The 24,772-nt window shown below is 42.8% G+C and overlaps 1 protein-coding gene across 13 annotated transcripts in view; it reads right to left on the bottom strand.

Annotated features, from left to right (window-relative positions):
* Positions 1-24,772, bottom strand: part of PTPRM (protein tyrosine phosphatase receptor type M) — a 725,043-nt gene that overhangs the window by 452,155 nt on the left and 248,116 nt on the right. For all 13 annotated transcript variants that reach the window (XM_059724225.1, XM_059724226.1, XM_014606664.3 and 10 more), the window contains 2 exons: positions 8,807-8,885; positions 5,700-5,815 (listed from right to left, as the gene is read on the bottom strand). In XM_059724225.1, the coding sequence (XP_059580208.1) occupies positions 5,700-5,815; positions 8,807-8,885 (195 nt within the window). The remainder of the gene's footprint in view (positions 1-5,699; positions 5,816-8,806; positions 8,886-24,772) is intronic.

The following is a 24,772-nucleotide window of genomic DNA, read 5'->3' as shown; positions in this document are numbered from 1 at the left end:
AATAAATGAATGTTGTAGTTCATGTTTGATTTTTAGAATATAATTTGTTTTTTCTGGTTCCTAGATGGCAAACCCTCTTGCTGAAAGGAGTAATTCCAGGGGGCAAGGTGAAGGACTTCCAGTGGCAAAAGTCAGGGGTTCGGGGGCGGGACTTCCAGTCCCAAGACTGTAACCAGGGGGTGGGGTACCTGTCAAGGGGCAGGGCTACCCATGTGGCCCTTGATGGCTTGCCAAAAACTTGGTAAGCAGCCTTCCACCTGAAATAATTGCCTATCCCTGTTCTAGAGGGACAGAGAAGACATCAGAGAATACACCTAACTGCTTACTTCACAGTTTGGAGTTTCCATGTCTGGGTGAGTGGGCTAGACCTACCCACACAGTCCTCTGGTGCAGGTGTCTGCCAGGAGTCCCCTTGTCCCCTTACCCACCACCCCGCACCACGGGTCCTTCCCCCAAAAGCGATGAGTTTGGGCAGTTTGGACCCTTTACATTTCATAAAGCTTTATTTTCAGCCTCAGTCAACTGAGGCAGACATCATGGTATCAGTCACAGTCAGGTAATGTTTTCAAACTGCTTTTCAGAACCATAAGGTTTAATTAAGACTGACAAGCTGATTTAATCATACAAATCACTTGACTCTAGGACTAGGGATTAAGACACAGCCCAGCAATACTTAAATCCTGAAAAACACTAAACAAGCCTGAAACAAGCATGCGTGTTTTTCACATTACTCAGACAAAAACACATAAAACTACTTAATTTAACAAATTAAAATTACTAAAAAATTTAAGTACACAATAGATAATCATAAGGCTGAAAGGGACCTGAAGGGCAATTAGTCTACCCTTTGCGCAAATGTAGGATGTGCTATTCCTAAACTGTCCATGAAAAATCCCTATTCAGTCTCTTTTTGAAAACCTGCAATGAAGGAGATTCCACAATTTCCCTGCACGATATGCCATTATCCTGTCCTGATGACGAGGAATTTGTATTTTTTCTGATATTTAATTTGAATCTGCTTTGCTGCATCTTAAATCGGTTGGTTTATGTCCAGCCCTCTGCAACAAGGGAGAAGAGTTACTCTCCCATCCTCTATGGCACCTTAAGTATCTGAAAACTGCTATTATGTCCCCCATCTGTCTCCCCTCCCCCTTTCATCTCCTTTTTCTCCAAACTAAACATACCTAGTCCTTTCACTTGTTTCCTGGTATGGTTTCTATTGTATCATATTTGTCACACAACTCCAGACTTTCTGCAATTTCTCAACATCTTTCTCATATCTGTCAAGTGTTGAGCCCAGAACTGCACACAATAGTCTAGCTCAGACCTAACCAGTAAGGGAGAGAGTGGTATTGCCATCTCCTGTGTCTTACCTACAGCATTGTTTTAATGCAGCCCAAAACTGCATTTACTCTCGTTTGCAATTGCATCACACTGCTGTGAATATTTCTTGGCAGGAGGATTCCTGGGATTGCTTAGCCAATTATCTCCCATTCTGTATTTGTGCATTTATTTTTTTTCTTCCTTACATATGGTATCTTACATCTGTCTTTGCTGCATTTCATTTTGTTGTCAACAGTGTAAAACAAAATACATGGGACCTTTAGTACAGATTATATTTTGCCTTTGGACCCTGTTCAAATACTTTATAAAGTGAATTATAAGAGCTTCACTAGGTTCTATGGCTATCATATTGGGTTCTGAGCAGATGAGAATTATTAGTTATGTATTAGTTTATTATTATTATTCATTATTTATATGCAGAAAAACTCTGTTTTGAAACTAGAGAATTTTTTGCTCATTTGTGATCTTTTTAGCATCTCTCTCACATTTCTGAAATGTTCATACCCTTGATGCAAGTTTTAAATTAAAGGTACACAACTTAAAAGGCTTACAATGGTTTGAACAAAAACACCACACAGAGTTCCTATATCCCCTTCCCATCTACTATAGTTTCAGTTCTGCCTATCCTTCCCCTTCCTACTCATAAGAACAAAGAATTGCCATTTACTGCGTCAGACCATCTTGTCCAGTATCCTGTGTCACACAGTAGCAAAGAGTAGATGCTGAAAGGGAGACTGAACTGGCTATGACCAGGGTTTTATTTCACTCTTCCCCTCTCACTTGCAGCCTCTGGCATTTAGGCTAGGGACGGAAGTTACACATAAACCGGTTTAAGTGATTGGAAACTGGTTTAAACCTGTAACAGAAGTTCAGTGCATATAATCTGCTTTCAAAATAGCCAAAACTGGTTCAAGATAAACCTGGTTGGATCAGACTTAACTGATTTAAGTTAAACCAGTTTATGGAACTTCTGTCCCAGATCCCTTCCTGGTTCAAGTTAACTCACAGTCCCCCAGCATCCCAGGATGCTTTGCAGCCCTGGGCTATGCTGTCTGCTCCAGTGGAGCAGGGACTGCCTTGGCCCACTGCTCCTTAGCCTGCTTCCTGCCTGCATCCATCAGCCCATAGAGATCAGTGGGATGGGGAAAACATCTGTGGTGGGGGGCTTTTTGACCCTCAGCAGTCCTTCTCCCTCCCCCTTCCCAGCTGCTGGTTACTTCAGCGACTGCCACAGGAAGGAGGGAGAACAAGTCTTCTCGTCTGAATGTCTGCCCATGCAGCCCAGCAAGGTGGCACTGGGAAGCCCCTGCCTTGGGGGACTTCCCCTCACCCCAAGGTCAGAGTCCCCAGCCCTGGGCAGCCCCAGGAGGCTGAGGGGAATTATTCCCCTCCTGAACCCCACAGCTGCTTGCCTTAGCCCCTGAGAGTCTCAGGCGGCCTTAGGGAGCAGAAGGAAATTCCCCTACTCCTCCACAGCTGGTTTTGTCTCAGCTGCTGTGAGACTGAGGCAAAACTAGCTGCAGGGGAGTGGAAGAATTGCCCTCTGCTCCCTGAGGGTGCCCTGGGCCATCTCTGAGACTTGCAGCAGCTAAGGCAAGCAGCTTTAGGATTCAGGAAGGAAGAATTCTCCTCAGCTCCCTGGGGCTGCCCCAGGCTGGGGGGGAACCCCCAAAGCAGGGGCTCCCTGGTGCCCCCATGCTGGGCTGCGGGGGCAGGCTCCCGGCCCGGAGGACTCCTCCTCCCTCTTTCTTGTGGCAGTGGCTGAAGCAATCGGCAGCTGGGAAGGGTGGGGGGCAGGGGATTCCCCTCAGCTCCCCAGAGCTGCCTGGGCTGGGAAACCCAGGCTGGGAGTAACCTCGGGGGGGAGGGGGGGGCTCCCCCAAGGTGAGCCAGCACCTGAACAGGAGAAACCTTAATTCTCTGTTGGGGGACAGCAGGGAGTTGGGAGCCAATCAGATACACTTGGCTAGGCTGGTAGGGGACTTTTATACATGCTCCAGTGGCAGGGGGAGGCAGGGGGGAAGGGAATGTGCTTTAATTACAGCAGCTCCAAGAACCTCTCTAATTAAAGCGCTGCTGTGTCTCCTGCAAACCGTTCCAAAAAACAGTTTGACCTGGTCACGCCCAGTTCACCCTCCCTTTCAAGCACTTTATGTGCACAAGCTTGTTCAATGAGCTTTAGTTCATAGATGCTAGGGTCAGAAGGGACCTCAACAGATCATCGAGTCTGACCTCCTGCCTAGGCAGGAAAGTGTTGGCATCAGGTGACCCCAGCCAGATGCCCATCCAGCCTTCTCTTAAAGACCACCTCCAAGTGCCCCTGCCACCTTTGTTAAGCAAGGGAGTGCTAATACATGTGACGCAGGAGGCTGCTGAAGCACGGCAATTGCCTTGCTCCAGCAGACTTGATTAATCAAGTCTGCTCTAACATGCTAGAATTCCAGTGTTTTGGAGCAGCCTCTGCGCTCATGTATAGGCGCCTGCAATGGCCAGCAGTTTGGGTGATGTGCTGGGTCAGTGCAAGCTTCCCTCTCCCTTTCCCAACTGAAAACTGAATGTCAGTTCAGTTGGTTATCTGTTCACCCTATGCAGCTTAGAGGAAGCTGCCTAGATTGAATCAATTCTGCCTCAGGCTTTTTGACTATCTGCCCCAAGGTCTAGGTAGTTGTAATTCAGAGGTTGCATCCTAATTCCCATGCTCAATAGCTACTGATGCACCTTTTCACCAAGAAACTGTCCAATCCCTTTATGAACCTGTTTAAACTGTTACATGCTGTGTGAAAAACGTCCTCTTGTTAGTTTTAAACTTATTACCTACTAGTTTCACTTTATGCCCCTAATTCTCATACTGTGAGCCAGTAGACAATACATCCCTATTTCCTTTCTCTTCACCATTTAGTATTTTGTAAACCCGTACCATGTCCTTCCTCAACTGTCATTTTCTAAACTGAACAGGCCTACCCTTCGTTAGTCCCTCTTCATACGAAAGCCTCTCAATACCATTAACCATCCTTGTTGTCCATCTCTGTACCTCTAGTTCTTCTATATCCTTTTTGAGGTATGGAGACCAGAACAGGGTACTGTATTCAAGGTGTAGATGCCCCATGGTTTTATAAAGAGGCATAATGAAACTTTCTGTTTTGTTTACAATTCCCTTCTTAATAATCCCTAACATTTTGTTCCCTTTTTAATGGCTACTGAGCACTTACGCTGATGTTTTTACTGTCCACAGTGACTGTCAGATCTCTTCCCTCTGTGGTAACAGCTAACGTAGAGCCCATTATAGTGCAGGTATAGTTTTGGTTATTTTTGCCCTTGTGCATCACTTTACACTTATCTGCATTGAATTTAATCTGCCATTTAGTTGCCCATTCTCTCAACAAGCCAGATCCTCCTGTATTTCCTCACAGTCCACCTTGGTCTTTACCACTTTGAGTAATTTTGTGTCATCCACGAATTTGGCTACCTTTCACCCCCTTTACCAGATCATTTATGAATATGTTTAAAATCACTGGTTCTGACACAGATCCCCAAGGGACCCTGCTGTTCCTATCCCCAAAACTGCCCATTTATACCCACTGCTTGTTTTCTATCTCTGAGATAATTTTTAGTCCACAAGTCAACCTGCCCTGGAATCTCATGACTACCTAAACTTCCTGCTCTCTGTATTTCTATCTATCATAGAGATTGTTATAGATCAGGGGTTGTCAACTGGGGGTACTTGGAAAGGGGCTAGGTGGTACACATGGGTGGGCAGAGACGGAGCACTGCCACACACCACCCTGTGCTGCCACCTCCCTGAAGCAGGGCTGGGGGTGGGGGAGCGGCTCCCTTCTGTGGGTCACACAGGCACTGCCCGGCTGGACGTGGGGGGAGCTTGCATGCGGCCACCACCATCCACCACTGTGTGCTGCCACCGCAGTGTACAAGCCGCCCTGCTCCACATCCAGCTGCTGTCACCTGTCCCCCCCCCACCCTCCCACTCCACCAGAAGTGTACCCAGAAGGGGTACACTCCTTAAAAAAGGTTGAAAACTCCTGTTATAGACAGTGCCAACAGAAAGCACTGTCCACTTTTGAAGAGTCATCATCTACCCAGAGCTAACTGCAATGGCATAAAGGCTACTATTGTCTTTCTTATATTATCTGTGCTCCTCCATAATCGACATGGGAGGAGAATCTTTCAGTATCAGATGCTGCAAAACAACAAATACTATGTAGCAATACAGGGTTGTTATTAAGATCAATATTGATGACACAAGTAACCCTATTAGTTTCAGCTTGTGTGATGCTTCTTTGAGAGTGATTAAATAGCGCTTTCAAAAACATCTGTGTACTAAGAAAGAAAATAATTACCTGTAACCAGAGCCTGTCACCTGTGTTTGTTCTACCATTTGCAGTGCACTGAAAAGTGGCAAACTGGCCTGCATTGACTTCCACACTCTGAAGACGCAAGAAATGGGGAGTTTTGGCTGATGCAGAAAAGAAAAAAAAAGTTATTAACACCATTTGTGATTGTGACGAACTCTAGTCAACACATGCCAGTTCATTTTATAGCTGCTGTTTTTAAGTGTTGTTATATATTTACATTGGAGAAAAAACAACACCTACTGACAAAGATTTTAACTATTTAACTCTAATTGTGTGAGGTAGTGTAAGGCTTGTTTTAAGTTAGCCATGTTCTTTTTCAATTGTGTTTCGGATACAACAAAAGAGAAGGGTGTGATCTTATTGTTCCTACTGTGCAAATTATTTTAGCTCAGCAGCTCTCTTGTAATAACACTTCTGTATTAATAAAGATGATATTGAAAACTAATTGATGTTTTGAACAAAAACACATTAGATATTTATACTAGCAAGTAGACAAGAACAGTAAGAAGTTAAATGATGTTGTCAAGGAAACAAGTTTTTCTTTTTAAGTGCATACATTGTGTGGAGATAAAGCATTATACCATGACTGTTTGATATGCTGCAGTCCTAGCATAACATTTCCCACCACCATGAGCCATATTTTTAAAGATAGCTCTTTTGAATAATGCTGGAGGAAAACAAAAAGTAGTTGCTGCATCCTGATCCTATTTGCAATTTAGGTAGAAAGAACAATCCCAATAACCAAGAACAGTGTGATTGTACTCTTAAAAGTCTCATAATCAAACACATGTTTAAAGAAGAATTAAGTGCATTTCAGCCAATGGGGTAAAAGTGGCATATTTATGGTTTTGTTTTAATGGAAAGAAACAAATTTATTACAGAAAAAAATCAGAAATTAAATAATTATCCCTGAGAAACGAAATATTCCCAAACAATCCAAGTCCTGTTGTAATCAAGGGGAATGTTTTCACTGTCTACAATGGGAATTGAACCAAACCTCAAATACTCATTTTAGTTATGGAGATCTCAGTACTAGAAATGTTTCAACAAATTCCTAGAAGAGCCCCACAAATAAGTGATTAAAGCGATGAAAATTAATTGCTTTAAAAGAAAATGAATTTTATAGGTATAACATGGGGAATAACAACTATCTACAAATATTTAAGAGAAGCAACTGTTTAAACTTCAATACAAAGGATTATAAAATTAAGGGTTTGGAGATATTTGAATGAATATCATTAAAGATGTCCTTATGGCAAAATCTATTAGACCACTGCTTTTTTATTTCTCATTGGATTCTTCACCACTGAACCAGGATGGTATATAAGCCAAAGTTGGTCTCTTTACAAGCTCATTGACACTTTAATTAGAACACTACAGTGTCTCCTCAGTGTCGCATGTATTGAGCCCTCACACATTTCAAAACAGCTGCAGGAGTACTTTATCTAAACCTCGTTGAATGAGCTTTGGAAAAAGAATTCCATGGCCATTTTGAAATGTGCAGAGACTTAATACATGAGATGGTGAGCCATTTTAATTAGAGAGTCTGTCTGGGAACTGCTCTAATTAAAACACCTCCCCCCCCCCCCCACCTCTGAGCATGTGTACAGGCAACCTTTGTTCTCTTGATTGTGGAATTATCGCCAGTTAGTGAGCTAATAGACTTTTCAAAGGAAAAAGAAAAGAAAAAGAAAAGAGAAAAAAGGAAAAAAAGAGAAAACTATCCAGCATTCAGTCACTTTTTCTTTTTTAAACTCTTGTTTCCAACCAGTTTATTTTATTTTTGCTTCAGCTTTGGCAAATTAGCTCTACCAAAGCACCAAGAAATCCTTGTTAGAGAGCCTGAACTATCTTTTGAGGTCCCTCCTAGCCCTACATTTCTATGATATAGTAAGTCACTATAACGTGAGCTGTGACTTTCCTCTGTTAGTCCACAGTAAATGTAATCAGGCCACAGCTTACATACTTACCAAACATATTTTTCCAGCATTCTCATTTTTGTTTAAGAAGTTGAAGCTAATGGCTGCAAGTGTATTTTCTCTGCCAGTAACACTGAACAAAACTGGTACAACATCTGAATAATTAGAAACCCTGCAAAGTTTTAGACCTCATCACAAAATAATAATTCTGACAATTTTGTCACTTTTTTTCCAATTTGCCAGTTTATGCCATAACTGACTCGATGTTTTAATTAATTCTTCCCATTTAAATTATTTTACCAAAAACTGTTTCATTAAAGCAAGTACATTTCAACACAGCTGTTACTGTTAAGCTGGCCCTTCGCACACTATGGGGTATATTTTACTCTCCCTATTACTAAGAGTCACTTGCATGCTTTAAGAATCGATCACTATAAATGCACAGATCAAAACCTAAAAAACTTTGCAGGCTAAATTATTATGCTGACAAAAAACTACTTTAGACTTAGCCTGTTTGCATCCCAGATACAAATTCAAAATGCAGCTTAAGCACAAATACTAACAACACGAGAACCACATATATTTATTAGAACTAAGTGAGTCAGAAATAACAGAGCTGCTGATTCTGCATAACCATCTCCACATTTCAAAAAACGTCTACATCTTCCTGCAACTAGCAGTAAAACCATTTTATCAGGTGTTTTAAAATTAACCAATAAACTAATTTTATTTTAAATGATGCTGTGCCTGTTTGCAAACCACCAGGAATACTTGTGAGTATAATGCATGTCACAAAAAATAATCAAACAATTACATGGAGCCTGGGGCTAGATCCAGAAAGATATTTTGGCACCCAACCTCCCGGTGAAATCGAAGGGAAGGATGGAGAGATTTTCAGATAGAAAAGTATTGGCCACAGCTTAAGGAGAAAGAGGGAATTAGGCCCCTAAATGCCCTTTTGGATCTGTATCTTAATGTAGTTTTCTCCAACTGCAACCTAAAATTCAGACCATTATATATCAAACCTTCTAAAGACTGTTATATACTTAATCCATTTTTACAGCAGTGGAATATTGTTGTTAACCTTTTCCATATTTGATGTGCTTCATTTATGTTCAAATATTGTTCCAAATATATTTGAAAAAAATAGCTCCAAATAACATAGGCACTTACTACACGGATGTCCTAAAACCTTCACCTCATCAATAGCCAGGTACCCAGGGTGACCTGAAGTGACTACTTCAAAAACAACCTGAAAAACAAAGACAGTACTTCAATTAAGAGCTCTGTACTTTTACACTGGAAATAAACTTTCTTTCCCAATAGTTAAATGGTATAAGACTATTTATTTTTTATATATGCTGAGAATTCAACGTAAAAAAAATCAATTAATAAGGACCAGAACCCCATCTTCACAGTAGTTACAAGCTACTCCCCACTGACTTCAGTGATTCACCAGCATGAGCAAGAGGTTTGTCATCTGATCCTCAAAAGGCTAGTAGATTTTTGAAAGTGGCCATTTAACATTTTACTGAGACCAGAAAAATGAACATTAACTTCTCATTCTTTGCATCACAGAATGCAAAGTCTGTTTTATTTGAAAAATGACAGTATACTCAGATTTCTGCAACAAACCGTATCAAGCATATGCACACCTACTCTCATGAGTACATTAGCCATGCTCTTAATCTGCTACCTACCGTACTACATTAAGTAAAGCAGATCCATTGGCTACACTTTGTTTGATGGCTATAAATAGGTCACAAGATAAATGGACTACTCTTGTCAGTTGAATTAAAAGCCTTCAAAAGTAAACCTCTCCAAACTTTGGCAGCCTTAGCTTTGAATAACCCAAGATTGTTTATGCAGAAAAAAAGAAAATATGCCAGTGACATTAACGGGTACATTTTCAAAACCATGCACAGGAGGCACAACTCAAATGCTGTTATTATTTTAATCCCACTGTTTGCTTTGGAAATTTAACCTTAATTGAATCTTTTCTTGACTCTCAAGAAACATACAAAAAAAAAAATAAAGTTTAGAAGGCACAGCCGGGTAAATTTTATATTTGTCCTTGGAGAAGTCACACAAGGACACTAGCGTACCATGTTCCTGTGCTGCAATTATTTAAACAGCAAGAGTGTGATACAGAAAGCAAATACTTTGTCATAATGAAAACAAGCAGTCAACATAATATTACAATAAGATTTTCTGCTGTTGAATAAATACTATAATATCCAGGATCCAGAAGGGAAAAGAAAATAATTGTGGTAAAATACTAGGTAAGTCCTATAAACCCTTTCCACCTCAGGACACACGCATTGGTTTCAACCATCTTAAACAATGCAGTTATAATCCCACCTCCCTTCCAAATTATCACCCCATTCCTCTTTCTACCCTTTATTGCCATCTTAACTGAAGATGCAATCTTAAATACCACTCCCATGATTTTATTCAAGACCTACCCCAGCCTATGATTTCATTCAAGATGCATCTTAGCGTGGTATATATCTCTCTACTCTACTGAAGCAACTCAGTGGAGTAAAATTGGCAACCATACTATTCTAAGTTCTTTCAAACCTTATCTTTGAGACTGCTCTCTCTAACTATTCCTTCATAGTCTTGCTCAATGAATAGTCCTCTCTCTCAAACCTCAATGGGGATCACTTTAGATCAGGGGCAGGCAATTATTTTGGGTGGAGGGCCGCTGACCTAATTTTGACAAGCTGTCAAGGGCTGTACAGATAGCTGTGCCCTTTGAGAGGTGCCCCACCCCATGTTCACCATCTTGTGACTGGAAGTCCTGCCCCCTAACCTCTGACCTTTGCCATCAGAAGTCCCTCCCCTTGCTCCCGGAAGTACTCCCTTCAGCAAGGGGTTTTGTCATCTCAGAACCAGAAAAATACCAAACTGTATTCTAAAAAGTGAACATCTAAAACATTTATTAATTGGATTTCAAAAAATATTTTTTGCCTTGGTTTACATGTGTTTGTGTAGTGTACATAGAGGTGATTGTATATAACAGCTTAAATGAAGTCTTACTCTTGTATAGTTTTTTTGGGGGGGTACATATAGGTTTGTGGGGGGCTGTGGGGGAGCTTATGGGTGTGTGTGGGGGCTGGATAGGTGGGCGGGGTGTGCGGTGAAGAAGCATATGGGTGTATGTGTGGATATAGCAGGGTATGGGGTTTGTGGGGGTTGTGTGTGGGGGGAGGGTGGCTGCGGTGTGTGGGGGTGCGTGTGTGGGCATCTGTGTGTATGGCAGTGTGAGGGGGGTGTGGGTGCATGTGTATGGTGGGGTGTGTGTGTGAGACTCACCCTATGAATACACACACACACACACACACACACACACACACACACACACACACACACACACAGTCCCTACCTACACCCCCCACTCCCACCCTCTGGGGTACTGGTGCAGGCCCTGTGATCCCTGGTCCGGAAATGCAGCCGAGAGCCATGTGGTGCTGAGCAGTGTGGGAGCAGGAAGGCAGGGAACTGGCTGGGCATGGGGCAGGGATGGGTTCCTGCCAGCTCCCCCTGGGTCCTACTGCCCCTGGCTCCTGTCATCTTTGATGGGCAGCCAGGAGCAGATAAATATTTTCTAAATTTTTTAAGCGCCTCACAGGCTGGATAGAATGCCCTGGCAGGCCAGATCTGGCCCACAGGCCATATTTTGCCCACCCCTGCTTTAGACACTGTCTGTGGCCATCTCTTTTTCCCTTTCTACCTCCTACCAGAACAATTTCACCCACAAATATGGTTTTGACTGCAATCTTTATGTTAATGACTAAAATGTACCTCCCTACTTCAGACCTGTCTCTCTCAGTCCAAATGAAAACCTCATCCTGAGATTTTGTGGGTGACTCAGTCAACAATAAAGACTTAGGACAGCCAAGACGGGAAGATTGATAGTTCAAAACCTCACAATCTTAAACAAATTATCTAAAAGGATTCTTCAACTTAAGGGAGTCCACCCCTGGTACAATCTATGGGCAAGGCAAGAGCACCCAAGGGGACACCTGCACGCCTGTAGACAAATGCCAGGAGCTTGGGGAATAAGCAGGAGGAACTCGTCCTCCTGCTTAACATAAATAATTACAAAGTTATAGGGATAATGGAGACCTGGTAGGATTCCACCCGTGACTGGACCACGGGTATAGACGACTATACCTTGTACAGGAGAGATCGAGTATATAAAAGGGGCGGGAATGCAGCTCTCTATGTTAAGGAAAGCTATGCATCCCTGCAAACTGATGTTGGCGACCAGGGTGGATGACTGGAGACCCTCTGGGTTAAAATCCATGGGGAACACGGCACAGGGGACACAATGGTGGGTGTCTACTACAGACCTCCCACCCGAAGTCCTGAGAGACTGAGGGATAGCCAGCATGGGTTTGTTGCGGGTAGATCTTGCTTGACCAATCTCATTTCCTTCTACGACCAGGTGACCTATCACCTGGACAAGGTAGAAGAGATTGATGTCATATATCTTGACTTCAAAAAAGCCTTCAATCTGTTATCCCATGATCACCTCCTGGCAAAACTGGCCAATTGTGGCCTTGGGTCCACCACGATCTTCTGGCTGGGAAATTGGCTCCACGGTCGGACCCAGAGGGTGGTAATTGACGTAAGTCAATCATCATGGTGCCCTGTGACCAGTGGGGTCCCCCAAGGCTCCGTCCTTGGACCCATATTGTTCAACATCTTCATTAATGATGTGGACATTGGAGTCAGAAGTAGACTGGCCAAGTTCGCCGATGACACCAAACTTTGGGGCAAAGCATCCACACCTGAAGACAGAAGGGAGATCCAGGCTGACCTGGACAGGCTCAGCAAATGGGCGGACAAGAACCTGATGGTGTTTAACACCAAAAAATGCAAGGTTCTCCACCTTGGGAGGAAAAACCTGCAGCATCCTTATAGTCTCGGCAGTGCTACGCTGGTTAGCACTACAGAAGAAAGAGACTTGGGGGTCATCATTGACCACAAGATGAACGTGAGCCTGCAATGCGATGCTGCGGCTAGTAAAGCAACCAAAACACTGGCTTGCATCCATAGATGCTTATCAAGCAAATCCTGGGACATCATTCTCCCCTTGTACTCGGCCTTGGTGAGGCCGCAGCTGGAGTACTGCATCCAGTTTTGGCCCCCACAATTCAAAAAGGATGTGGTGAAGCTTGAGAGAGACCAGAGAAGAGCCACACACATGATCAAAGGTCAAGAAAACAGACCTTATGACGACAGGCTGTGAGCTATGGGGCTCTTTAGCCTGGAAGCGCAGACTCAGGGTTGATCTGATGGCCACCTATAAGTTTATCAGGGGTGACCATCAGTATCTGTGGGAATGTTTGTTCACCAGAGCGCCCCAAGGGATGACGAGGTCGAACGATTATAAACTCCTGCAAGACCGTTTCAGGCTGAACATAAGGAAGAATTTCTTTACTGTCCAAGCCCCCAAGGTCTGGAATAGCCTGCCATCGGAGGTGGTTCAAGCACCTACATTGAACACCTTCAAGTGAAAATTGGATGCTTATCTTGCTGGGATCCTATGACCCCAGCTGATTTCCTGCCCTTCGGGCAGGGGGCTGGACTCAATCTTCTGAGGTCCCTTCCAGCCCTAATGTCCATGAAATCTATAAACTACTGTTGTGGACCTTCAGATTCCAATGCTAAACCAGGGCCAAATTCTGTTCTTATAACTCACACAGTCCCATTTACTACAGTAAACTTTAAACAAGTGGATATGTTGTTTTTTACGGTTTTCTACAGTGTCTGGTGCAAGCTTGTTCAAAATTCCAAAGAAATAATGTCCTAACAAAAAAATCCAAAACAAAAAAAAAAAAAAGAGACTATTTTGGTGAAACCAACTCTTAGGACATATTTTTTGCTGATATCTTATGTAATCATTTAAATTAAGAATCTAAGGGAATTAACAAAAAAGACCATTGCATGATCACAGGCTGGGCAACAGAACCACAGAAAGGTCAAATGATTTGCCCAAGACTACCCAAAAGGCTAGTCACAGAACCAGAAACACATTTCTTGTGTTGTGAAACAGGCTCAGTGCCCTGTCCACTAGTAAACAATGCTTGGAAAAAGGTATTTGAGTATTTCTGTATTTAAAAAAAGAACAAAACAACTTATATCAAATCTTGCTCTATGACATGCAGTTATCTAGGCAAGCCTAGAAAATTTCACAGAAGAACTTTCAGATAAACACCTGATTAGTAGAGCTAGTCAACAATTTTCTACAAAAACTGTTAATGACACAAAACTGGATTTTCAAATACATTTTTCCACACTTTTTTCAATGCAATATTTGACACTTCAGTGAAAAAACAAGCACTTGATATATTAAAAAAATTGTTCACTAGTACTGTTCCTGTGCTTGATGGGAGGTATAATGTGGGTGCCCCATACCACCTCTTATGAGCCAAATTTCCCAACCAGACAATATTTTCCAAGAAATATTATGTGCAAGTATCCCCCATGTACTTGCACGTAATATAATGAGACTGTGATGCATCATGGGAGATGCATTCTAGAGAAAGGAAGTATGAAACAAACACATTAAAACTTCTATGAGACACTACAGCAGCAATTTTTCCCCCTAATACAGAAATTGCGTGTAGGGAAAGAAATACAAATCATTTTCTAGACATCTAAATGATCAGTATTCTTCAGTCTGGAACCTATGTAGAGTCTGAAGCAAAGAACTTGTTTCCTGTTTTTGGAATCTAAACATAAAATAAACTCTCTAGCCATTTCAGAGGTGGCAATTATACCCCTGAAAATTTTTAAAGGAAAGATATTTATGACAGCAGACCAGAGACTCAGCAAGTGATCGAAAACATTCTGCTATAATCCCATACAACATACCAAAGATGTCATTATCATAACTCAGCCAGATAGCATATCAAGAAACTCCAGTGCTGGAAACCTATCAAACTGCAGTTCCTCACACAAAGGGGTTAGGTCCCAAATGAATGTAGTGCAAACTGAAACATACTGGACTGACTCCTGTTCCCACTGATGCCAATTACCACAAACTGCTGCTAATATACTTGGAAGCAGAGCCATGTCCTTTATCACGTAAAATATGCATGTCAGTGAAGGGAAAGAGATACCACAACCAGTTACGACGTACCTCAGCCAAAAATGCATCAATGGCATTCCTTTCACCCTATTCAAGGACATGACATGCTACAAAAAGCTGCAAATCCCTCTTATAGTAAAATTTCCATTCCATTCACACACATTCTGAAATAACATTAGCTTGCGCATCAGTAGCTAATATATCTGGATAAATAAATTAATCCTATTGGGACAAGTTCTGTACTGGAATAGATGAGAATTGCAGAGATTTTGATGCCACACATTTTTAAAACTGTTGCTGTATGCTTTGTAGCATACAGGAGTTTAACTCAAAAAAAAAGCTGGGTATATTTTTGGCAAATTGTACATTGAATAACGTAGATTCAGAACTAGGTACAAATTTGGGCTGAATTCACCAAGCAGTTTCAGCTAAAACAAAAAATGACAAGATGCATCAGAAAATGTTTGTTTTTGTAAACAAAGCCAAGGAAATTATGAAAAATCTTCCTTAAACAGGAGGAGGAGGGTATGGTCTTGTTTCTCCCTTTTACCCAAGAGTCCAGAGTTAGGTCACACACAGGATATGGGAGATTTGGATTCAACTTCTTGCTTGGCTTGGAAGGATTTGAACCCACATTTACCAGCTCCTATAAAAATATATCAGCCATCATACTAAATGGCATACTGCTCTTATTATTTTCTCTCTCTCATTCTTTTCTTTAACATTTGACCATTTTGAACTACTAAAATTTTAACATAAATAGAATGAGCCCCTGTAGCCTAATGTTTAGCACATTTAGAACAGTGGGAGACAATGGTTCATCCTCCTTCAACAATCTCTCACAGTCCAGGATGATTCTCTTCTGTGATTGTTTTATCTGTGGGCCTGAAGACAGTTTACAAGGCCAATCCAGGATCAACAGACTCTGTTGTAACTCAGGCATGTGTTTCCATGTGGGGTTGGTGGCTCTGGATTCTTGATTTGGTCTGCAACATGCTGTTTCTGTCTCCATGGTCATTGTAAAGTTTCAAAGTACAGAGATTCTTGCAGTAGACTCGTTCTCCTGGGTGATAGTCTCCCATGAGCTGATGCTGCATTTTTCCAAGTTGCCCTTGAGGATGTCCTTAAAGCACTTTCTCTGCCCTCCTCTTAAATGTACATCTTGACTGAGCTGGGAAAATAAAACTTTCTTTGCGAGTCTGGAGTTGGACATCCAGGTGATGTGGCTGGCTCAGCAAAGTTGATGTCAGATGAATCATCATCTCAATGCTTGTGGTATTTGCTTGCGAGAGGATGCTAATGTTGGTGCATCTGTCTTCCAGCTGGATTCAAAGGCTTTTCTGCAGGCAGCATTGATGGTACTTCTCCAGCAATTTGAGGTGTCTCCTATATGCTGTCCACATCTCAGCTCTGTACAGTAAGGTGGGAATCACAACTGCTTGATAACCCATGAGCTTGGTTGAGGATCTGATGTCACAATCTTCCAAAACCCATTTCCTCAGGCATCCAAAGGCTGCACTTGCACATTTGAGGTGATGTTAGATTTCTTCATCCATGTCAGCCTTTTGCAAGAGATGCCTTCTAAGGTATGGGAGATACTCAATGTTCTTTAGAGTCTCACCATGAATCTGAATTATCAAAGCTGGGGACTGCTCTTGAACAGCTTGCTGATGAAGGACTATAGTCTTTTGAGGGTTAAGCATCTGTCCCATTTTCTTGTATGCCTTGGTAAAGACAGTGATGATTACCTGAAGGTCTGCTTCTGAGCGAGCACAGACTTCAGCATCATCAACATACTTGAGCTTGACAATTGAGGTCATGGTGGTCTTAGTTTTGGCTTGGAGCCAGCTGAGATTAAACAGTTTACCATCTATTCGGTAGTTTAGTACCACTCCAACTGGAAGTTTGCTGGTGGCCAGATGTAGCATCACAGTAAGGAATACTGAGAAAAGTGTTGGAGCGATGGCACGGGCTTGCTTATCTGCCATCTTAACCTCAAAGGGATCTGTAACAGATCCATTACTGAGAACCACTACTGGCATACCATCATGCAGCAGGCAAAGAATGGTGACAAATTTTGTCGGGCACCCGTACTTCAGAAGGATCGTCCACAATACATCTCTGCTGAAAAAGTCAAAGGCTTTTGTGAGGTCAAAGAATGCCATGTAGAGAGGTTTATGTTGTTCCTGGCATTTCTCTTGCAGCTGGCAAGCTGTGAAGATCAGGTCAGTTGTTCCTCTTGATGCCCTAAACCCACACTGAGATTCCAGGAGGTGCTCTTCAGCAATTGGAAGGAAATGGTTCAACAAGATTCTTGTAATTATTTTTTCTGTGGTGGACAGCAAGGCAATCCCTCTTTAATTTCCATAGTTGAACTTGTTGCTTTTCTTGAAGACTGTCACAATGATGGCATCCCTGAGTTCATCTAATATATCCTCATCATTCTAAATCCTTAAGATGAGGGCATGGAGCTGTGATGTGAGCTCCACTCCCCTTGCTTGAAGATTTCAGCAGGGATTCCATCAGCTCCAGATGCCTGGTTATTCTTCATCTGCTTGATGGCTTTCCTCTCTTTGTCAAGGGTTAGAGAGATCGTCTCTGACTGGGTATTGCAAGATGGAGTTGGGAGCACTCTTGTCAACAAAAGAATCTTAACTGAAAAGGTCTTCAAAATGCTCCTTCCAATGGGCACTGATGGCTCGCCATTCCTCAGTTGGGTCTTCTCCATCCTTAGGTCACAAGGGGATTGGTCCCCGAGAGCTCAGACCGTAGATGGCTATGGCGGCACTGAAAAAAACAGAGATATCATGGATGCAAGCAAGATATTGAATCTCCTTAGCTTTGTCTTCCCACCATCTGTTCTTCATAACGTGGGTCCTCCTTTGGGCTTCTTCCTCGGCTTGTTGGCAATTCAATTTCTTGTGCTTGGAGTTGATGTAATTCTGCCAAACACAAATGGCCTTACACTTGCAGTTGATCAACTCTTGCATCTCCCTGTCATTCTCGACAAATAGGTCTTGATGTTTCCTGGTAGAGAATCCAGTGTCTCTTCACAAGTGATGATGATGGTAGACTTAAAGGTACCCCCCAAGCACTACTGACATTTTCCCACTGTTGTTGATTGGAATATGCCAGTTTTTCACTGAGACTCTGGCAGAAGTCTCAATTTACTCCTTGAATGCTTCGACACTCATCTTCTATTGGTATTACTTTTGCTTCAGCCATTATTTGGGAGCTAGTTTGAGTGACATAATCAAGTAGATAAGTTGGTAATCAGTCCAGTAATCATCAGCTCCTAGCATACGTCAGCTGATGTAGATATCTTTGCGATCCCAGGCATGAACAATGCCATAGTCAATTAGTTGCCAATGCTCAGATCGCAAGTGTTGCCATGATGTCTTCTGCCTGTTTCTCTGGTAGAACAGGGTGTTGGTGATGGTGAACCCATGTTCCGTACGTTAGGTCAAGAGGAGGATGCTGCTGCAGTTGACTTTTTCTATTCCTTCTTTGCTGATTGTTGGAGTCCGTTCTAACTCTGCATTCAAATTGCTGAGAAGTCTTCCTCCCTCCAGAACATCAGAAGGGACCTGGTCAAAGTTGGCACAGAATTCCTTCTGGGTTTCAATGGAAGCATCTAGAGTCAAGGCATACTTGTTGATGGCAAAGGCATATTGGCTCCCTGCCAGTTTAAGATGGAGAGTCATGAGATGCTCATTAATTCCAATAGGGAACTCACGGAGTTGATTTATGACTTCATTCTTGATGGCAAAATCAAGTTCATGAAGCTGGTGTTCTCCTTCCCGTTTACTCTTCCAGAAGAGGGTATAGCCGTCTCCATGTTCTTTCAGCTGCCCATCTCCTGCTCGCCAGGTCTACCTTAGTACAGTGGTATTGATGTTTTGTCACCTGACTTCTTGAACCATGATTGCGGTGCAGTGCTTTGGGCATTCACTATTAGTCCATGAGGTCCAATGTTCCAGGTCCCAAAATTGTTTGTTTTTGTTGATTTCAACGGGAGGAAAAGTGATCCCACTGGATGCAGTTATCCAGTCAGGAAGAAGGTAGACAGGCTATGTTTAGGGCACCTCACTACGTGGGGTGAGCAAAGTGGATTCCTGAAGAAGGTTGTTCAGTCACAGTTACAGCTGCCAAACCACACTCCTGTCTCGTCCAAGTGCTAGATGACCCTCTTGTAACTCCTGCCTTTGTGCCAGTTCATGACTAAGACCTTCCACAATCCTGCTCCCATCATCTCTAGCTGATCACCAAAGGGCCACATATATCCTGAAAAGTCACATAGATCCTTTGACCGTGCTGGAAGAGCCGTGTTCATGGAAGACACCTGTGGATGATTTCTTTTACCATGGAGAAGCTGTTGCACATCAGCTTCCACATGGTTCTTAACAGAGCAGGACCTTAATCCAATGGCAAGGAGGCCAAGACAGTTGAATATCTCATTCTGCTGTAGCCTTCATCCATCTTCACAGCTATTGAGATTCTAACATCTTCTTCTACCTGCTCTGCCATTGTGGACTTGTAGACCAATGGCTGAGGGTTGGGCAGGATTAGTATAGTGGTGACCTGTATTCGCCATATCACAGCGCTGTCAAAGGATATATGTGGCTTTTCAGGAGAGAAAGCATTGCCATCTGCTGTCCCTACCACATCCTGGTGATGCTGCTGTTGCTCGGTCCATTGCTTATTTTGCAGCTAAACTTCCCTGAAAGTAATTCCTCTGTACACTACCTGTAGACATGCTGGGTAACAATACAACTCTGCCTGCAGAAAACGGTTCATATCCCTGCTCTGAATCAGGGGAAGAATGGATGTGAACCAAGGTCTCTGGCCTCTCAGAACAGTGCCTAACAACCAAGCTATACAGCCTTTTCCTGTTAGTATTTAAGAAGACCACGCAAAGTGAAACTGTATCCATGGAGGACACTGCGACCAGAATACACCACAGCATCGTAGGTAGGGCACATGCCTGGGAGATGGGGGTTCGTATCCTCTTGGGCAGCTAAGTCTCCTGTATCGTAGGTGAATACCCTAACTATTGTGCTGCTGTATAGAAGGAGAGATGGTAGAACCATCCTCCAATGCCAGCAGTTTGAATAGAGAGGTCATTTAGTGAGGAACAATTTATATAAGTGTGGCCATCGAGACTCGAACACCTGGTAACATGCGGCTTTACTTTGTATGGTAGGTGACGTTCGTCTCGCACACCCTCGTTGCTGACCAAGTAGTTGTTCATTCCCAAGGTGGTTTGCCCGTATCTCGCCTGCCGCAACTTTGAATATTCCCAGTGGGGGCTGCCTCCTTGGGGTCTCTCGGTCAGGTGTAGTCTGTCCAACGGTCACTTACGGGGCTCCGCCACCCATACAACCCATCCTTACTCCACCTTGCCGGTTGGATGGGCCAAGTCTTTCCTCTGTGGTGCAATCGAAGGTATCCGGCTAACCCCTTGTCCTGGATTCCTTCTTTTACACCAGACTGAAGAACCTGTGCTTGGTTCACACCTATCTTGGCCTCCTGGATTATATCACAATATGGATCCCTAAGGTTCCTGCTCCAAAGCACTCGGTTACCTGGGCCCTTTCCCTTTTCTTCTCAACCCCTTCACTCGGGGAAAAATAAAAGAAAACAAAATCACACTGTTAAGCCCTGGGGCCCCAAGCTCTTTCCCTTTGTGGACTTGGATAGGCTAATCCCGTCCTCTCTCCCTCTCAACCCCTTCATGCAGGGAAACAAAAATCAAAACCAGTAACAAACCTCTACAGTGCCTTGCTTGGCATCAAGCCAGGGCTCTAGGTAATCCCCTGTCTACAGATTCGGGAGCCTTGCTCCCTTGGGGTCCACCCCAGGTATGACCCCTATGTGCCGTGCACCCGTAGTCTCCTCTCTCTGGAACGGCTTAAGCCGGATGTCTCGTGGTCTCCCCACGTGGCTGTTCGGCTTCTGGATTCGGGGCAAACTCCCTGCTCTTCTGTGGTCCTCCCCGTTGCTCCTCTCAAAGCTTTCCCCATGGAGTTACTTCTTCCTCCTCCCCATCTTTTCCCCAGCTCCCACCTGATATCTTGTGGATCCTCATGGGCTCGTTCCTCCCTTCTTGGCGGTGGCTGTCTCCGCAGCCTACAGAGACTGTTTTTAATTTGTTTGTGTTCCCTGCTGCCGCCAGCACACTCCTCCTCAGGAGCCTCCTCTGGCTCCTTATCCAAGGCTTCGTGCCTCCTAGGGATCTCCGGGCATGCATTTTCCGCCCGCACTCTTCTCCAGCTCTCTCCCCCTCTCCCCTCGCTGCTGGTCACCATCTTTATCTTTGCTGGCCGGCGATTACTGATGAAGTCACCGGCCGGTCTCAACTGAATAAAGGCACAGCTGACGAGCCGCGTGGGTTCCTCTTCTTGCTCCTGCCGCGGGCAAGCGATTTTTTCTTATTTCATTTCTTTGGTTTGTTGTGCCCCCTTCTTGTTCTTTCCTGTGACAAACTGCACGTTACTAGTCTTCAACACTGGGAACTCAATTTTCAATGCTGGGTACCAGAAGACATCTTCCTCTGGACATTCAAGTTGGCAATAAGTACTTAGCTGTCTGTATCAAAGTGCAAATTTGCATGTAGAATGGTAGTTAACTTAAAGAGATAGATGAGGATTTTTGAGCCCCAGGTAGTTACTAAGAGAAAAATAATATTTATATAGTTCTATTCATTATTGTATAAATCCAAACTCTCACAGTGTTTTATGCTACAAATACTCCACATAAATAAACATGCTTGCTCTCCATGTATATAAAGATAGGATTTTTAAAACCATCAAAGACATAGGGCTCAGAGTGATCACACTTGCAAATGGAATATTTGCATACAAAAGGGTTAGTAAGGCATATAATTAGCTGCCTGTGGGCATATACCCAATTTGTGCAGACAATTGTGATAATGGCATGAACAAAGTAAGTGCACAAATGCACATGAATGTTTGCAGATTTGTTCTAAATTTCTATTGTCTTGAAAATCTGGCTACAAATGTAGGCAGATGAGTTATCTGACAGCTGCAGAAAAGTTTGCCTTCCTATAATAAAATGTCTTCTATGAACTCAGAAACCATCTTCTTCAGATAGCAGAATGCAAAGATACTCTTGCTTGATCATAAAATCCACTGAGTCAAATTTCAGCTTTTAGAAATTTGAAGATTCACTCACTCAAGGATATGTAAACCTAACTAGAAGCCATTTGTTGAAAAAGGAGCTACCAAAAGTGCACATTGTATTGGAGGTCATACACAAGCAAGCATCTGAAGCTAATTGCTTCCATTAGACTGTAACAGGCCAAATTCTTATCTCAGTTATATTTATGAAAACCTAGACTTACATCCAAGGAGTTGCTCCAAATTTTATGCAGTGTAACTAAGATAAGAATCTGGCCCAATATGCACACTGTTTACCTGAAAAAATATTTATTTCTGAATTTCAGTTAACTTTTCTCTTTTTTTTTTTTTTTTAATCAGACTGTCTCTTCTTCACAGTAAACTTTTTATAAAAGCCATGCCCAGTTTTCTCCATCATTTTTAATTGGCAAGCCGCTTGGTGGAGGCATGTAAACACTTTTCCTCTAGACTCTCAACTTGCATTTCATCACAGCTGTCACAATATCTGAGGTAGCATATCAGACACATTAGTCAAAATGAAACAACATTCTAGCACAGCAAGCTGCACTAAACATGATAGTCCCTTTGATTCCCTGGATATTATTTTGCTGCCTTATCAGTCAGGAAACAACTGGTTAAAAAACAGATTTCATTTGTGCAGGAAAAGCTATGCTGAATGTCTGCCTGAGAGATGTTTTACATCAGACTATACCTTAGATGCCTGCCAAACAGGAAATAGGGAAGTGGCTTAACATTGCACTGTCCCTGATCCTCCCTGCTTCAGTGAAGAGCAAAATTAGCTTTTCATTCCTGCCACTTCCCCCTTCTATATGAGAACAAAGAGAGGGGTTTGCTTACCGTCATAAATGCTTACTACAGAAAATGTGCCAGTGGAGATAACTTGTCAGTTTCAAAGAACAAAAGGAATAAATAGTTTTTGTCTTCAGTACATGACCTCACTTAGTAAATTCCTGTCTTTGTTATTAAAGAAATTACAATACTTTTAGTCAAAAGGTGAACTATACCTAATTACAAACACTATATAAATTCACACAACATAAAAAAATCTCTTTGAAAAAGAGAAGGAATTATATTGTATTAAGAATTCTTTCTAAATCAGAGGCTATAGGGAAAAATCCAATAATCTTTCAGGGATACCAATTAGTTATATGTCTCAGGGCAGGTATTGGTTTATTTGGTGTCAGCTCCACAGACCTGTGTCCAGTCTCCACCTGCCAGCCAGGTAGGCAGGGTGGGGAAGAAGTGATTTTTAACCCTTTCTTTAGTCTCTTTTAAAGATTTTAAAATTACACTGTTGATTGCTTTTTTTAATCAAATTTTATTTCAGAATATTTTTGCAGTGCCTGACTTGCAATGAATTAAAAAGCAAATTATTCAGAAGGAGGGAAACAGAGAGTAAATTACAGAAGAATAATGCTAAACTGTCTGCTTTCAGGGTTAAGGAGCTGACAACACAAGGTACTCACCAGCTTGAACTTCTTGGGAGTAATAAGACTGTGTGTGGTTCAAAAATTAAAGCACATTTTATTACTTCAAAGTGATCAGACAACAGAATCCTCAGAATTAAAAACTTTTTCTACAAAAAGGAAAAGCCAAAATAAACTAAGCAAGGATTTCCCTTTCAGAAATGCCTCATCAGCAGAGCAGGCTTATTAGACATTTATAAGGCCTAATCTTAATGTCAGCAACCAAACTCTCTGAGATTAGGCAAACTAGTCCCATGTGTCTGAAGGACAGGCTACCACCACTTACAGCCATCAAGAGAGCATTTAGTCCAGGCACAGGCAATTATTTTGGGTGGAGGGCCGTTTACTGAGTTTTGGCAAGCCACCGAGGGCCGCATGACAGGCAGCCAGGGGCAGATAAATATTAATTTTCTTAATTTTTTAGGGGTCCCGCGGGCCAGATGGAATGGCCTGGTGGGCCACATCCGGCCCACGGGCCACATTTTGCCCACCCGTGATTTAGTCCATAGTCCCTCTTTTGTTCAGCTGCTGCTTCTGGCTGCTTCTTATCCCTGTACCAGAGTACGGCAGGAAGCCTCTCTAACTGATCTTGCTGCAAACTCCAGCCAGTTTCTTAAAAGCAGTAATAGACTTCTTTCACACATCAGGTAAATATGCATCAATTGACTCATACATGGTTCAAAAAGCAGAGAAGTAATTAGCAATGTTGCTCTGAAATCAAGCAGAAGGCAGGGTAGATCTGCACCTTATAGCCTAAATCAGAGAGGTATAGCATAAGCTTTGGTGAAGGAAGGAGGGAAGGGAGAGGGAAATTCCTACTACCGTCTGATAAAAATAGGTAGCCAATACTTCCCTACTAGTTCAGACCATGGGACCGTAGTTATCAATGTCAGTTTGAAGTCAGGCAGAAGGCTGGGCAGGGTAGCACCTTGGATATTGACAGCTTCAGAGGCATAAGCTTTTGTAATTACTTCAGAATATTTTTACACTTTAATCCAGAAGTGACTGCGACTCCTGTTGAGAGGTAGGCATACTCAAGAGAACTTTAAATTAGCCAGCATGAGTACTGACAACAGTCCAGCCACAGCAGTCCTGCACCTACAGAGACCCTCAGTAAATATTGGGTAATGGAGGTTCAGGCTGCAGCAGCAATGCTGTTTTCGGTACTGCAGCTAGCTCAGTGTTTCTCAACCAGGGTGCCACAGCACCCTGGGATGCCTTGAGATCAAGGGTGCCATGGGATGCCACACGCTATTAGAGCTGTTAGGTTGCCAACACGACTCACAGGATAAATCCAGAGATTTCAAACAGAAATATGTAGCTGCAGTCTTTCTGAGTTCTTTGCAACAGAAAAGCTGTTCTATTATTTTGTGTTTTCAAAAACAGAGTGAATACTAAGAGCTGACAT

Source organism: Alligator mississippiensis, chromosome 3, assembly GCF_030867095.1.
Source record: "Alligator mississippiensis isolate rAllMis1 chromosome 3, rAllMis1, whole genome shotgun sequence".
NCBI lineage: Eukaryota > Metazoa > Chordata > Crocodylia > Alligatoridae > Alligator > Alligator mississippiensis.
Note: the sequence above shows the minus strand (reverse complement) of the source record. Positions and strands in the feature narration are given on the sequence as shown.